This window comes from Lissotriton vulgaris, chromosome 7, assembly GCF_964263255.1.
Source record: "Lissotriton vulgaris chromosome 7, aLisVul1.2, whole genome shotgun sequence".
Taxonomy (NCBI): domain Eukaryota; kingdom Metazoa; phylum Chordata; class Amphibia; order Caudata; family Salamandridae; genus Lissotriton; species Lissotriton vulgaris.
The window spans coordinates 88,841,272-88,856,084 of NC_141695.1; the positions used below are offsets into that span (position 1 = coordinate 88,841,272).

Genomic DNA, 14,813 nt, shown 5'->3' on the forward strand with positions numbered 1-14,813 from the left:
GCTGCAGATGGCCGACAGGACCATCAGATATTCCTAGATTCCCTTAAAATGGCTCCTGGTTTTGGATACACCATGTTGCGTCTTCGTTTTAGGACGGATTCGAGCTGGACAAACAGCTGCTGCCTCAGGCATGCACTAGTGAACTGTGTGTGTGGCAGTGTTTCTCACGTCGTGCACCCGCATTGCGCGGTAAATGTGGGGCGGCTGGATGTTATGTGGCATGCACGCGTACGATCCGTGAAACCGGAGGATAGTTGTACTGCACATGTAAGGTCTAGTTACTCTGAGGACTCTAGTCTATGTGTGAGGGAGTCTGGAGACTTCACTCTCCAAGTTAATGAGGAAGTGGGATGTGTGGGCTAGAACCAGTGGTCACAATGACGTCAGAGCAAGAGGGATCTTCTTAATGTGAGGGAAGGTTCTGCAGTCCCTTTGTTGTACCAGACCCAAGCAGGGACGCCCAGGAGCAGCGCCTCGAAGAGCTCTTGGGAGGAGGCCTCTAGGCGTGAACTGTGCAGGCACTGGAGAGGTAGTGCTGCTGCCTCAGACACAAGCCCATGCCTGCTGCTGTCTCAGACACAAGCCCATGCCTGCTGCTGTCTCAGACACAAGCCCATGCCTGCTGCTGTCTCAGACACAAGCCCATGCCTGCTGCTGTCTCAGACACAAGCCCATGCCTGCTGCTGTCTCAGACACAAGCCCATGCATGCTATTATCTCAGACACAACCCCATGCCTGCTGCTATCTCAGACACAACCCCATGCCTGCTGTCTCTTGGTCATCTGGAATGGGGACAGCCAGACAGTTGTGGATTTTCTGACATGGCTGAATAATCAGAATGCATACCTGAAGTTCACCCATTCTATGCCCAACAAATCTATGGTCTTCCTGGACCTTAACATCTATCGTGACTCAGGGTTCCTAAAAACAGAGACACACTTCAAACCAATGGCAAGGAACTGTCTATTAAGTTTCGACAGTTTCCACCCTCGCCACCTCAGAGAAAACCTACCGTATGGGCAGTTCATGCGCTTGCGCCACAATTGCAGCGACATAGGCAAATACAAGGTACAAGCCTATGATCTCAAGATAAAATTACAACAGAGAGAATATCCAGACACAGTAATAAACGCCGCAATGAAGAGGGCACAAAATAACAATCGTGAGGCCCTCCTGGAAGACAAGGTACCCAAAGACAACATTCGAGAGGCCAGTGTGTGTCACCACATATAAACCAGGTGTCAAAGATGATAAATAAACATTGGAAAATACTGACAAGTGGGGCTCTCGATCTAGAGAAACCATTGTTTGCACATAGACGAGGAAAGAATCTAAAAGACATCCTTGTGCATACCAGACCAAAAACAACACCGTGCCAACAGCCTAGGTTGCAGGGGATACAAGGGCACCATCCCTGTGGTAACTGCAACAACTACCACCTCACAAAAAAGAGCCGGAACCTCATTTTCAGGAATGAGAGTAAGTGGGAGCAACGTAATTTCATGAATTGCAACAGTAAAAATGTAGTATACCTAATTACCTACCCATGCAGTTTGGAATATGTGGGCATGACCACAAGGGCTGTGAAAGTGAGAATTACCGAGCACAAGAGCAATGCCAGGTGTAAAAAAACTACGACAAAGATGGCAGCCCATTACCTAGAGGAGCAACAATGCATTAATGACATACAATAGACCATTATTGAGCAGTTACCATCAGAAGCAGGCCTCTTTGAAAAGGAGCAGAGATAGGTGTTCCATCTGAGAACACACATAATCGGCCTCAATGATGCCATACCATGGGGTCAATTACGCTAATTTCAAAATAGAAAATGCAATGAGGAGTAGACATTCAGAATCCACATCATACTCTTAATGTACCTCTATCATGTACTGATCTATATTGAGGTTCATAAGGGCATTATAGTACCCCATTTGGCCATTTTTAACTAGTCAATCGATACCAATGTCCTAAATATTTTCAATAACTTTGGTTGCCACACCATTTTGCAGGACCCCCCCCCCCCTCCCAACCGGACCGTAACTATCCCGATCCAATGTAGCATTAGAAAGCTATGATCGCCTGTAACAATACTAAAACCAGCGTTTTCGCCCATGCCGCGGATGCACGGAATACCTTCTCAGTCCAGCACATGCGCTAAACCACTTACACAGAGCAGTTACTGCGCAAGCGCAGAACTGCAACAGTGAGCACTTGCGCATCACAGGCAAACAAAGACGTAAGGGTACCGAGCAGCCCTTATTTGGGCATATATCCACCTTCAATTTACGAATTAATTGGCAATTCTAAACACACCGTGACCGTATATAAGGGCACACCTCTCCCCACAGCGGCATTATCAGCGGAGCCGCGTTGAGGGGAAGAGGACAGATCGTCTCCTAAATAACCGTGAGTTAACTAAAACCCTTAAAGAGGAGGGCAACAGATGGACGCTGTAAGTAGGAAAACTCAAACAGCCGATTTACACTTTTTTAGATCGCTACAAATCGGCCCAGATGGAAACCCCCCGATACACGTAAAAGGCTCTTGGAGCATTATAATCAATACCAAAAAGTAAAACAAACGCTTTCCTGTTTTTCTCCCTCCACACATCACAGGAATGCAAAAAATGAATACGTGTGTTTAATGTTATACGGGTGTTTTGTCCAGTCTTTGTCACTTTACTTTACAGGGTGCACGATCACTTAAGGCATAATATATGTATGTAGGAATCGGCAACCCTTCACTTTTTCCTAAGGTCACCGCAACCTGCAAGATAGCTAGAGATTATCATGAGAACCAGCATCTAATGTGCTTTTTCTCCCTCTAGGTCTTTAATAAACGCCAATTCGGCGATGAGACTAACTTTGAACTACATAATAGGTACATATCACCTATAGTTCACTTCATTTTTGTATAATACACTTTTACATTTACATTCATGTGAGTAAGGTGGAGATATTTGTGCAAACCCCGTCCTGAAGAAGGAGTTTTTCACTCCGAAACATGTTCATGTAGACGCACATATGAGGTTGATGTACATAATTATACACTAACAACCTCTCACTGCACCCCTTTTAATGATACCAGCCGGGGGCTTAATAAACGTCTATTTTCATTACTTTGCACCTGTGTCATAATCCTGTGCCCATCCGTTTGCCCTATTGTGCTGCTTGTGTAGCAGAGCATGCTCGTGACCTGAGTATTATATTCCTTCTGCTGTGCCCACATCATAGGAGCTGTTGAACATGCTTTTCTTTTCACTATTCACATGTGAACAATTGGACTAAGTGAGACAGAATCATTTTCCCTTTTTTTATTACAAACTAAATAATCAGTGCAAAATGAACTTCCCCCATTTTATTCTTGGACCAAAATTTATTTGTTAAACACTTTATCACACATTTAAAACTAACTATAAAAAGTACTTGTGAACTATAGGTGTTCTATAAAATCTATAAACAGTACTTTGCACTATATGGGCACTATAAAATCTATAACAGTACTTGTGGGCTATATGTGCACTATACAATCTATAAATGCACTTGTACACTATACGTTGGAGTGGTTCCACCATGCAGTCCTTGTTGGCTCATGTTCAGAAATCTTTTGGCGATATGAAATGGATGAAAGTGCGCGTGCTCAAATCCCTGCTGCGCAAGTAGCAAAGCAGCACACCGTGTCTGTGCCTGGTTTTCTGTGGTAGTGCACACAGTGACCGTATGCCTCGAGTCTATGTGTACTGCATGGCATCCGCTGCACACCACAGATATCACAGGTGGGTGTAACCCAAGGGCTGGTGTCTATGGACTTCGGATGGAAGGTCACGACTGAAAGAAGCCGGGCTCGTCAGTAATGTAGTTATATGTTCCATGTAGTGAGTGTGATTGCTCCAGAGCTGGAGGCATCCCTGATTAATGCATACCGGATCTGTATCCTTGAAAGATAGCTCTGCTGTGTATGGCGTGTCCCTTTAGAACCCTTGCAGTGCAATGCTTGATCTTACCCATCAGTGCACCTTGAGGGATAGCTCTGCTGTGTATGGCGTGTCCCTTTAGAACCCTTGCAGTGCAATGCTTGATCTTACCCATCAGTGCACCTTGAGGGATAGCTCTGCTGTGTATGGCGTGTCCCTTTAGAACCCTTGCAGTGCAATGCTTGATCTTACCCATCAGTGCACCTTGAGGGATAGCTCTGCTGTGTATGGCGTGTCCCTTTAGAACCCTTGCAGTGCAATGCTTGATCTTACCCACCAGTGCACCTTGGGGGATAGCTCTGCTGTGCATGGCATGTCCCTTTAGAACCCTTGCAGTGCAATGCTTGATCCTACCCACCAGTGCACCTTGAGGGATAGCTCTGCTGTGTATGGCTTGTCCCTTTAGAACCCTTGCAGGGCAATGCTTGATCTTCACCACCAGTGCCCAGCGCACCTTGGGGTATAGCTCTGCTGTGTATGGCATGTCCCTTTAGATCCCTTGCAGTGCAATGCTTGATCTTACCCATCAGTGCACCTGGAGGGATAGCTCTGCTGTGTATGGCATGTCCCTTTAGAACCCTTGCAGTGCAATGCTTGATCTTACCAATCAGTGCACCTTGAGGGATAGCTCTGCTGTGTATGGCATGTCCCTTTAGATCCCTTGCAGTGCAATGCTTGATCTTACCCATCAGTGCACCTGGAGGGATAGCTCTGCTGTGTATGGCATGTCCCTTTAGAACCCTTGCAGTGCAATGCTTGATCTTACCCATCAGTGCACCTTGAGGGATAGCTCTGCTGTGTATGGCATGTCCCTTTAGAACCCTTGCAGTGCAATGCTTGATCTTACCCATCAGTGCACCTTGTGGGATAGCTCTGCTGTGTATGGTGTGTCCCTTTAGAACCCTTGCAGTGCAATGCTTGATCTTACCCATCAGTGCATCTTGTGGGATAGCTCTGCTGTGTATGGCGTGTCCCTTTAGAACCCTTGCAGTGCAATGCTTGATCTTACCCATCAGTGCACCTTGTGGGATAGCTCTGCTGTTTATGGCGTGTCCCTTTAGAACCCTTGCAGTGCAATGCTTGATCTTACCCATCAGTGCACCTTGGGGGATAGCTCTGCTGTGTATGGCGTGTCCCTTTAGAACCCTTGCAGTGCAATGCTTGATCTTACCCATCAGTGCACCTTGTGGGATAGCTCTGCTGTTTATGGCGTGTCCCTTTAGAACCCTTGCAGTGCAATGCTTGATCTTACCCATCAGTGCACCTTGGGGGATAGCTCTGCTGTGTATGGTGTGTCCCTTTAGAACCCTTGCAGTGCAATGCTTGATCTTACCCATCAGTGCACCTTGGGGGATAGCTCTGCTGTGTATGGCGTGTCCCTTTAGAAACCTTGCAGTGCAATGCTTGATCTTACCCATCAGTGCACCTTGTGGGATAGCTCTGCTGTGTATGGCGTGTCCCTTTAGAACCCTTGCAGTGCAATGCTTGATCTACCCCACCAGTGCACCTTGGGGGATAGCTCTGCTGTGTTTGGCATGTCCCTTTAGAACCCTTGCAGTGCAATGCTTGATCTTACCCACCAGTGCACCTTGGGGGATAGCTCTGCTGTGTTTGGCATGTCCCTTTAGAACCCTTGCAGTGCAATGCTTGATCTTACCCATCAGTGCACCTTAGGGGATAGCTCTGCTGTGTATGGCATGTCCCTTTAGAACCCTTGCAGTGCAATGCTTGATCGTACCCATCAGTGCACCTTGTGGGATAGCTCTGCTGTGTATGGCGTGTCCCTTTAGAACCCTTGCAGTGCAATGCTTGATCTTACCCACCAGTGCACCTTGGGGGATAGCTCTGCTGTGTTTGGCATGTCCCTTTAGAACCCTTGCAGTGCAATGCTTGATCTTACCCACCAGTGCACCTTGGGGGATAGCTCTGCTGTGTTTGGCATGTCTCTTTAGAACCCTTGCAGTGCAATGCTTGATCTTACCCATCAGTGCACCTTAGGGGATAGCTCTGCTGTGTATGGCATGTCCCTTTAGAACCCTTGCAGTGCAATGCTTGCTCTTACCCATCAGTGCACCTTGGGGATAGCTCTGCTGTGTGTGGTAAGGCCTCTTGGAATCCTTGCCCCTAGTGCATGACCATACCCAATCCGTCCCATTGAGGGATAGCTCTGCTGTGTGTGGTAAGGCCTCTTGGAATCTTTACTGCCTAATGCACAACTATACCTGATCTACACCCTTGAAGGATAGCTCTGCTTTGTATGAGAGGACCCTTTAAAACCCTTGCAGAGCAATGCTTGATCTTTCACCATCAGTGCACATTGGGAGATAGATCTGCTGTGTTTGGCGTGTCCTCTATGATCCTTCCTGTGTTATGCTTGCAGGATCATACATGATCTGTGCACCTTGGGAGAGATAGGTGTCCATCAAGGAGGTTAGGCATGTCTAAGAAGCTACAAGGATACTTCTGAGATTTGAAGGGGAATGGCTCGGAATATGGTAACCTAAGAGATGCGCCTGCACAAGACGTCCATTGCATGGACTGCGATTGACCTCATGATGCGTCAGTCTCGCACCTTCATTCAGGAGTACAGAGCTGCTGTCTCAATCACAAGGATACATGGAGAGGGCAGCTCATGCCTGTGGGACCTCTCCCTACTGAATGTGTACATTCCTTCATGGACCCCTTCCAGCCAGCTGACCCACCAAGGTGTCTGCAGTCCCAGGTAGGGGCACAGCTCTGGAAATCTAACCTGTGCCAGATGACAAGTTATTGCAGTTAGGGACGGACGCGCCTAGACCGTGTTTTGAACATCTGCGCACCACCATTTGTTGCATTTACTGTGTTTTGGCTCAAGGAACACCTCCACCTTCCAGGTAGGGTTGGTGAAGCCTTCCTTTGACCAACAAACTTCTGAAGTTACCGGGTGCGGTCACCATCAGCCATTGTTGGGAATGACACGTCCCGGTCGTGTGCCCAAACCCAGAAGGACAAGTCGCATAGTGACTATTTCCTGCTTCAGCGGACACACCTATGCAGCCGCTTCGAGGGGGCCACAATGTTGGCTCTCTGGCCTTGCATCACACTTGCTCTCCTTCGGCCATACTGGAGTCCTATTCCACAGGCTGGAAATGCCCTTCTGCTAGTGGGTGGTCTTCAGTTTCAAGGTATGACGGGGGAGGAGTCAGTGGTTCCAGGTGCATTGACACGTCCTTTAGTGCCAAGATTTCGTGGATGTCCGAGCTGATCCTTCGCAGCTGGTGAGGCATCATAACCCTTGGACCTCCTACGATACCAGAGTGTGGTCCCTGATTTCCGCCATGGTTAGCGAATGAGTTCACTGCTGCCGGGCTCCTACCGTCTGCAGACTCCGCCTCCTGCATTTCGGGGGGCAAAGTAGTTGGCACTCCAGGCTCCAAGTCTATTACGCTGTACGGAGGGGGCTCGCTCAGCTCGGCAGCGAGGGGGCTCTGACCAGGCCTGAGCCCCACAGTCCAGATCTCAATAGGGTGATTCAGGTATCTGGGGTCCACCACTTCTTCATATGATGGGGCAGCATATGCAGCAGCATTACTGCAGTAAAGAAACCAGGAAAAGTTAGGATGCAGTTTGTGAGATAACAGACATAATACACTATCTTTATGCAGATTAAACTAATAATTGAGAATAAAGAGAATAATTGACAATACAGAGCAAAACAAAAGCTATAAAAATACATAAATAGATAGAGAATACCCTTTCAGGCTTAGAGTGCTGCATAAATTATGCAAAAAAGGAAGCAGGGAATTCTGGGTAGTTCCAAAGTTTAAGTGGAGCACATGGATCACACTACAACACCAGCGACACTCTGAATCTGCTCATCTCAAATGCCTGTTTCTCTAGCAGTGTTTTTAACCCTAGGATTAGTACAGTGCCGCCCTTGACGGGCTAGAAGGTGCCAACGCCTTGTGCCACAGACTCCTCTTCTTTTTTAATTATATTGTCCACCATAAGCGTGGAAGGGTATACTCAGATGTGAGTCCCTTGCTCACTGCACCATCAGGATACAAGCAAGCCGGGCCGAAGACGGCTGTAATGCCAGAAACCGGTCCCCGGAAGCTTGTTTCCTTTCCAAGAAAAAGAATTGGCTTGGTAGTTTGGTCTGCCCTGTTCCCATGATGCACTGGGCCAGGGACAGACTAATTTGCATGTAGCCAGGTTCTGAGCTGGGATGGTGCAGTGAGCTAAAAAACGGTGATGGATCAAGCCCTGATCTTTGGACTGGGTAGGAGTGCTCTGTTTAATTCAGACACTCTGTCCATCACCACCCCCTTTTCTGAACAGACTCCTCTTGGCATTCTCATGCTGTTATCTCATACAGGTTCATAAAAGGAGCATCACTGAGCTGAGTATTAATGCTCATGAGTAAATAATACAATTTGATTTGCAGTGTGTGTGCGCTATAAATGGGGACATTGTGTATCATTATTAATAATCCCAAGAAACAGATCTTTTAGTTAAATTTAAAGAAAGAAATGCATTGGCCAAACTAATGTAAAAAAGTTCACCAAAATAGAATCAAAGTGCAGTCAGTCAGTCAAATCACTTTATTCGAGGTTTTCCTTTTTTACAGGAATTAATACAGCAGGATCAATGTTCTAATGCAAACTAGCTTAAAAACACAATTATGAAGTTATTGTTGCAAACCAAAATCGAAATATCACCGAAATTCGCAAGTTATGGTTAGGATCGCGATCCGTATTTTACACAACCATGCAAAGCATAACACACACCAGATGTAATGTACATGATGCAAAGAATACTTAGGGAATTAAAGCGGGGAATGCCACTTTAACCTCTACTTATTGGTATTCGCTGGGTGGACCTACATAAAACCTCACAAAACTAATCTGACTATTTTGTTTTATTGGAAAGTTTTGTGAAGAGTCGTCAAATGGAGCCAAAGTTATTACGAAAATAAAAAATGCTTTTTCAATGGAAAGTCTGACCTAACCATAAAACATTCTCAGTCTATGGCCATTGTGCTTAGTAAATTAATCAATATACACAGCTGAAAAAAAACAGTTAGAAATTGGGTTATCGTTCTGGCTCAATGGCGTAGCGCCGCTGAATTTTGGTAGTTACGGCCATCAGCAAGCAACTCATGCCAAAGGCAAACCAAATATGGCCTCTGGTACAACACAGTCACCATGGCATATTATATAAAACCACGTTTCAAAAAAAAGCTTGTACAACTCCCCTCAGAAAGAAGATACGCAGTGTGCAAATTAGGGTACGTGGTTAAAATCTACCTGGAGAAGGCTTCACTTGCCTGTTTGGCTTAACGTCAGAGTATCATAGAGGGAAACACAAACATGTATAAAACATGCACATCAGATGCCTTTTAGGACCCTGGCTTAGGTGCGATGGAATTCAATTGCAGAACTATGCTCCTAGCAGTCTAAAGGGTCCACCTCACAGCCTCGCCTTTGTTATGGCAAGGATTTGCAAGGATTTTTGTGTGCAGGGTACTACTTAATTTGTGCTGGTGTTTGCTGGTGCTCTGTGTCAGCACTGATTTCTAAATATGGCACTTATTTATGACTGTCCACCACATGATGGCGCTATTTTTGAGCAGATCTCAAAAGAATTTTAAAAACCGTGTTCAATATAATTTAAAAAAAATAATGAATAAAAACTCTGGGTCAAGCCATTGCGGCAGTGGGAGATGAGCTTAATACCTTGGGCCCAAGCGCATCTATTTTGACAAACTTTTGCACTGGAGTGCGTCCTGTCGGCTAACAAAATGCCATGTGTGGAGGTTTTCTTGTAATTTGGCCCCAAGTGTTGGTGCCTGAAGATCTACTTTGCACAGTGGATGCTCCAGCCTTGTCCAGAGTGGCCAATGGGGTCAGGTTTGACATATAAGCCTTCAGGATTGGAGAACCAGGTTTGCAAGTGGTAAAAGACATTTTGGTTTTGTGGTCATATGTGCAACAGAAAGTGCCATGGTGAGTTGTGAAAAGGGAATTTCTAAATAATGGCGTTTTAGAAATATCCATTAACAGTGTAGTTTATCCGCTGGCCCAAAGGTGGTTGTAATCCTCAAACAGTTTTGAGAGGAATGTAAGAGTGGCCAGTTAGTGAAACTGTTCTAGTTTGCTAAAAAGATATCTCTATTCCTAATAAAAATATTGTCAGGTGTCAATCATGCCTACAATTAAACATAACGAAATATTTCTTGCAAGAGGATATGGCTTTTATACATTGAAGAAGCTATAATAGAATTAACAACAATGCATCCATTATAATAAAGGCAATGAGCCTACTGCAGCAGCACTGGAAGGGCGAGTAGAGAACTTCGACTTGTGTAGAGTTCATGACATTAAGTCCAGAACAAACACCAGGGGAATGTCTCAACAATGTCTTGCAGCCACAGACATGTGTTGTACATACATTGTGTTGGAATAGGGGACTAGAGTTTACAGCCAGAGCTAAAAAGCAAGAGAACAAACCAAACTAAGGAGAAAAAGAGGAATGAAGAGAAGAAATAATGGGTAGCAGAGAAGAAATACAAAAAGGAGTGTAGGAGAAGGAAATGGAACATGCAAAGGGGGCAAACTAATGGAAGAAAGAAATCATGAGAAGGAACCACTAAGGGAAGGAAAAGACAAGAATAACGAGATACAAAGAGGAAGAAAGCAGTGATGGAGAAAGTAAGGTGAGGGAATGAGAGAAAGTAAAAAAGAACATAATGGAAAACAAAAAAGCCAACAAGATGAAAGAGGAGATGAAAACAGAGGGTGAGAAAGAAAGTGAAGGAAGAGTTTTGTATCTTTATATGTTTATATAACAGCCTTGCTTGTAAAGTTTGTTTTGCTGCCCAATGAAGGAACAATAACTCTTTACCTGGTTTGGTATTGGACTAGTGTGAACTGCTTCAGCGCTTAAGTTTTATTATTTGTCATAAAACTGTCGGCAGTCAACATGAAAGACAGGGTTACAGAGGCATAAAGGAGAGAGGACAGGAAGCGGAAGAGGCAGGAAACCTACAAACCTAACGAGACACACTGTAGAAAAATACTGACAAATAGGTTCGCTATCTGTAGTTTTTTGGCCAGGGCAGAGATGAGAAAATAAATATAAATATATATACAATGGAAATTCACAGAAAAAAAACATAGGTTTCAGAGGTGTTATAGTTGGCTGGACATTTCACTCGCACAAAACCATTGAAATTCCACAGTTTAAGTTAGTTCAGCTAACTATAACTCGCGCGCCCGCAATGCACTGCTGATGACGTCACATATGACATAGTCAGTGACATCACTGATGACATCTCAAATGACATCACTGATGACATCACTGATGACATCATCCAGTAAACGTGTCTTTCTGAAAATGAAATATTTTTTATATATGTATATTTCAAGGTCAATGAAAGAATAAATGGGTAAATAAGTGTCTAAATGGATGTTTTTTTTGTAAAATTGATTGTATAACTGACTGATTAAGTGTATCTTAGTGAATACATGGGTTAGCGAGTAATGTTTAAATATGTAAATATCTGTATCAGTCCGTCACTGTGTATAAGTGGCTGCATGGGTTGGTGAGTAGTTACATGAGTGTCTACATGGGTTATTAGTTGGTTTTCTAAGTATCAGTAGGGGTGTCTGAGTGGTTCAGTGGGGGTATTACTTAGTGCATACATGCATGGATGAGTGAGTAACTATTTGTATGTGTTGAAGACCGTATGTGTGCAGGACTGTATGGTGGAGGAGTGTGTATGGGTAAGTTAGTGAGTGAATCACTGTCTCAATAGTGTCTTTATAAGTAACTACATATATTTTAAACTAGTATATTGGAGTATTGGTGTATATAAGTGAGTATACATGAGTGAGATTGGAAGAGTTCCTGTATAAATAAATATGTGTTACTATAAGTGATTGTTTAAGAGGGTAAGTATGTGTACGTTTCTGTAGAAGTAAGTGTAGTGGTGTGTGTATAACTGTACATGCAAGTAAATGGATGTTTGATTCTTTATTAGCATGAGTGACTGTGTGAGTAACTATGAATGAGTGGCAGTGTGCAACAGGATGTATAGGTGTACGAGTACATATAATGAGTGAGTACATATATGAGTGACTATATATAGGACTGTTGATGAATGAGTAGATGTGTATGTAGTTCTTGGAATTACTGAATAGGTTGTTGTAACTGGTATTGGTATGTCTATTTTTTTGAAAATTTTAGTTTCTATTTTTGTATGTGTGTATCAAAGGTTATATTGGGGTGAGAGGAGGTCTGCACAAGGATGATGTCATGAGTTATTGTCATTTGAGAGGTCATCAGTGATGTCATGAGTGATGTCACTGACCATGTCATGAGTGATGTAATATGTGACGTCATCAGCAGTGCATTGCGGGCGCGCGAGTTATAGTTAGCTGAACTAACTATAACGGTGGAATTTCAATGGTTTTGTACGAGTGAAATGTCCAGCTAACTATAACACCCCTGAAACCTATGGTTTTTTAAGTGAATTTCAAAGCTTCTTTAAATGCTAGTTTTTAACTATGCCTACAGAGGTAGGACATGTGAAGAAAGAAGAAAAAACACACAGAAAGAAGAAAGAAATGCAGAAAGAAGCAACAGAAGTCCTCAAAGACGAAGAAAAGTGCAGGAAGAAGGAAGACGTGCAGAAAGAACAAACAGAGGAGCAGAAAGAGGCCTTGTTGCAAAATCATCCTGTACCCTCAACTTTTTCAGATGGGTACTAGTGGTAACTGACTGACAAATCAGTCCTAGAGCCAGTGCTATGCTAAGAGACACTTGGAATACAGTTAAAACACCTACATACACTAGGAAACACTATGCGTTGGGGTACCCCTGTTATTAGCATGACCTCCTCTGTAAGCCCCTAGTATATAATAGAGCGGGGAGATTATAACTACCTCTTAAAATGCGCCACAGGGTGCGTTTGCATCCTGGTGAAGGGAGGGGGACTGAGCTGACTTGTGCAAACACGCCCTGTGGCCTTTTTAATTTGGGGCATAAAGTCCCCTTGAATACTGAGTGTCCCTTGGGTACAACTAGCCCATCAGGTATCTCTAGTTAGCACCACAGAGCTGTGTTGAAGAGAAAATGGGCACGGCCTTCCCCACCTCTTTGCAACGCAGCGCAGTGGCGCTTACTGGAAGCACCTGGTGGGCTAGTTGGCCCCCCAGGGTCCCTCAGGATGGAAGGGGAATGGCCCCGGGGACCCTATCCCCCGGGGCCGGCCTTTGTTCTTTTTAAAAACAAACAAAAGAAAATAATAATTTTGGGGAAGGGGCTGCGTGGCCCCCTTCCCGGCCACTTGTAGCCCCGGGGACCCTATCCCCCGGGGCTGGCCCTCTCTGGTGGGGACCGTCGGGGTGTCCCCAATCGCCCCCACGGTCCCGCCGGCTCCCCGTGTTGTTTGGGAGCCGGCATTGCTTTTCCACCTGGGGAGCTGCTAAGATGCAGCTTCCTGTGTGGAAAAGCAATTTGGTTAGGATTTTGAAAGAGCAGGTTTTCCTGCTCTCTTTCAAAATTCAAACCCAAGTTTGCTATGGCAGGACCTTGAAGCTCCCGCCCTGCCATAGCAAACTTCAGTGTCCTGGGGGTGGGCACCCTGGGAAACTGCAGGAGCCGGCCCCCGGGGGTGGCAGTCCCCAGGGCCATGACAAGGCTCCAGGAGGGGGGCTGCATGGCCCTCCTCCCACAAGCTACAAAGCCCAGGGGGCTCCATCACAATTTAAATATTTAGAGCCCCGGGGAGGTAGAGGTCCCCCCTCCACACAGGGTACTTTTTTTTTTTAAAAGCCCCGGGGGTGGCAGTCCTTGGGGCTGCCGGGAGGCAGTCTGCCCCCCACAATAACAATTAAGTCGAGCTCTGGAGGTGGTGGTCCCCGGGGCTTGGGGGGGCCTTAGAGGCCCCCCACATTACATTACCAAGCCCCGGGATTGGCAGTCGCTGTGGGGGGGGGGGGGGGGGGGGGGGGGGGGGTCATGTGCCCCCGCAACTATTAATGCTTTGCCCCGGGGGTGGATTGGGCCCCACACACTTTTTTTTTAGCATGCCACTGGGACTTGCTTTGGCAGCGGTAAGCTCAGCAGAAAGTTATATCAACATCTGCAGGACTGAGGGAAAATTCTAGCCACCTCAAACTTGCTGAAGGCCAGAACTACATTTCCCACACTGCACTGCATGATCTACTTTTGAACAATCCCTCAGAGGGCCCAATGGGCAGTGATTCTTTTGGTACCAGTGCGCTGTTTTGACCTGCAGTGTGCTGGGGACTAGTGCCACTAGTCCAGTTGATACTGGAGTTGTATTTGGCTCTCAAAAAGGCCCCTCTGTCAAGTCGCAGTCCTGTAGTTCCAGCAAGTTTACCACAGCTGCAGAGTACCATACCTTTGCTTTGTGCAGGTCCTGTTGTTGCAGACACGGGTCTCTTTTGTCCTCTTGCAAGTCCGATCAGAACAGAGGTTCTGGTGTCAAGGGTACCCCTTAAATCCAAAATTTAGGGGTGTTAGGGGTGTGGAAGCAAGTGGCTAATGAGCTGCTAGCCCTAGTAGCTAATCCGCCCTGGAGGTGACCACATCCGGTGGCAGGAGGGTAATCTTTTCTACTTGGAACCATCTATTCTACCACTTTTAAAAATGGCAGAAATCTTCCTTAGTTGTACAGACTAGGTACCCCACCCTAGGTTTGACTACACTTGTGGGGATGTATGCCTCTTGACTACATAATTTGTCCTGGTGCAAATGTGCCTGGGGGCGGGGGGCTGGCTGTTTGTTTCTTCCTGTGAAAGGCAGCCTAGATGCATATCAGAGGCGG

The 14,813-nt window shown here is 45.7% G+C and overlaps 1 protein-coding gene across 2 annotated transcripts in view; it reads right to left on the reverse strand.

Moving 5' to 3' along the window:
* Positions 1-3,301: 3,301 nt before the first annotated feature.
* The window catches only part of TMEM139 (transmembrane protein 139), a 152,059-nt gene continuing 140,547 nt past the window's right edge, over positions 3,302-14,813 (reverse strand). The window contains exons 3-4 of one of the 2 annotated variants that reach the window (XM_086929760.1): positions 4,674-7,546; positions 3,302-4,099 (exon numbers count right to left, since the gene is read on the reverse strand). In XM_086929760.1, the coding sequence (XP_086785886.1) occupies positions 7,087-7,546 (460 nt within the window). In that variant the 3' untranslated portion in view covers positions 3,302-4,099; positions 4,674-7,086. Of the gene's footprint in view, positions 4,181-4,673; positions 7,547-14,813 lie in introns of both variants that reach the window. The other variant, XM_086929759.1, reaches the window with a different exon arrangement.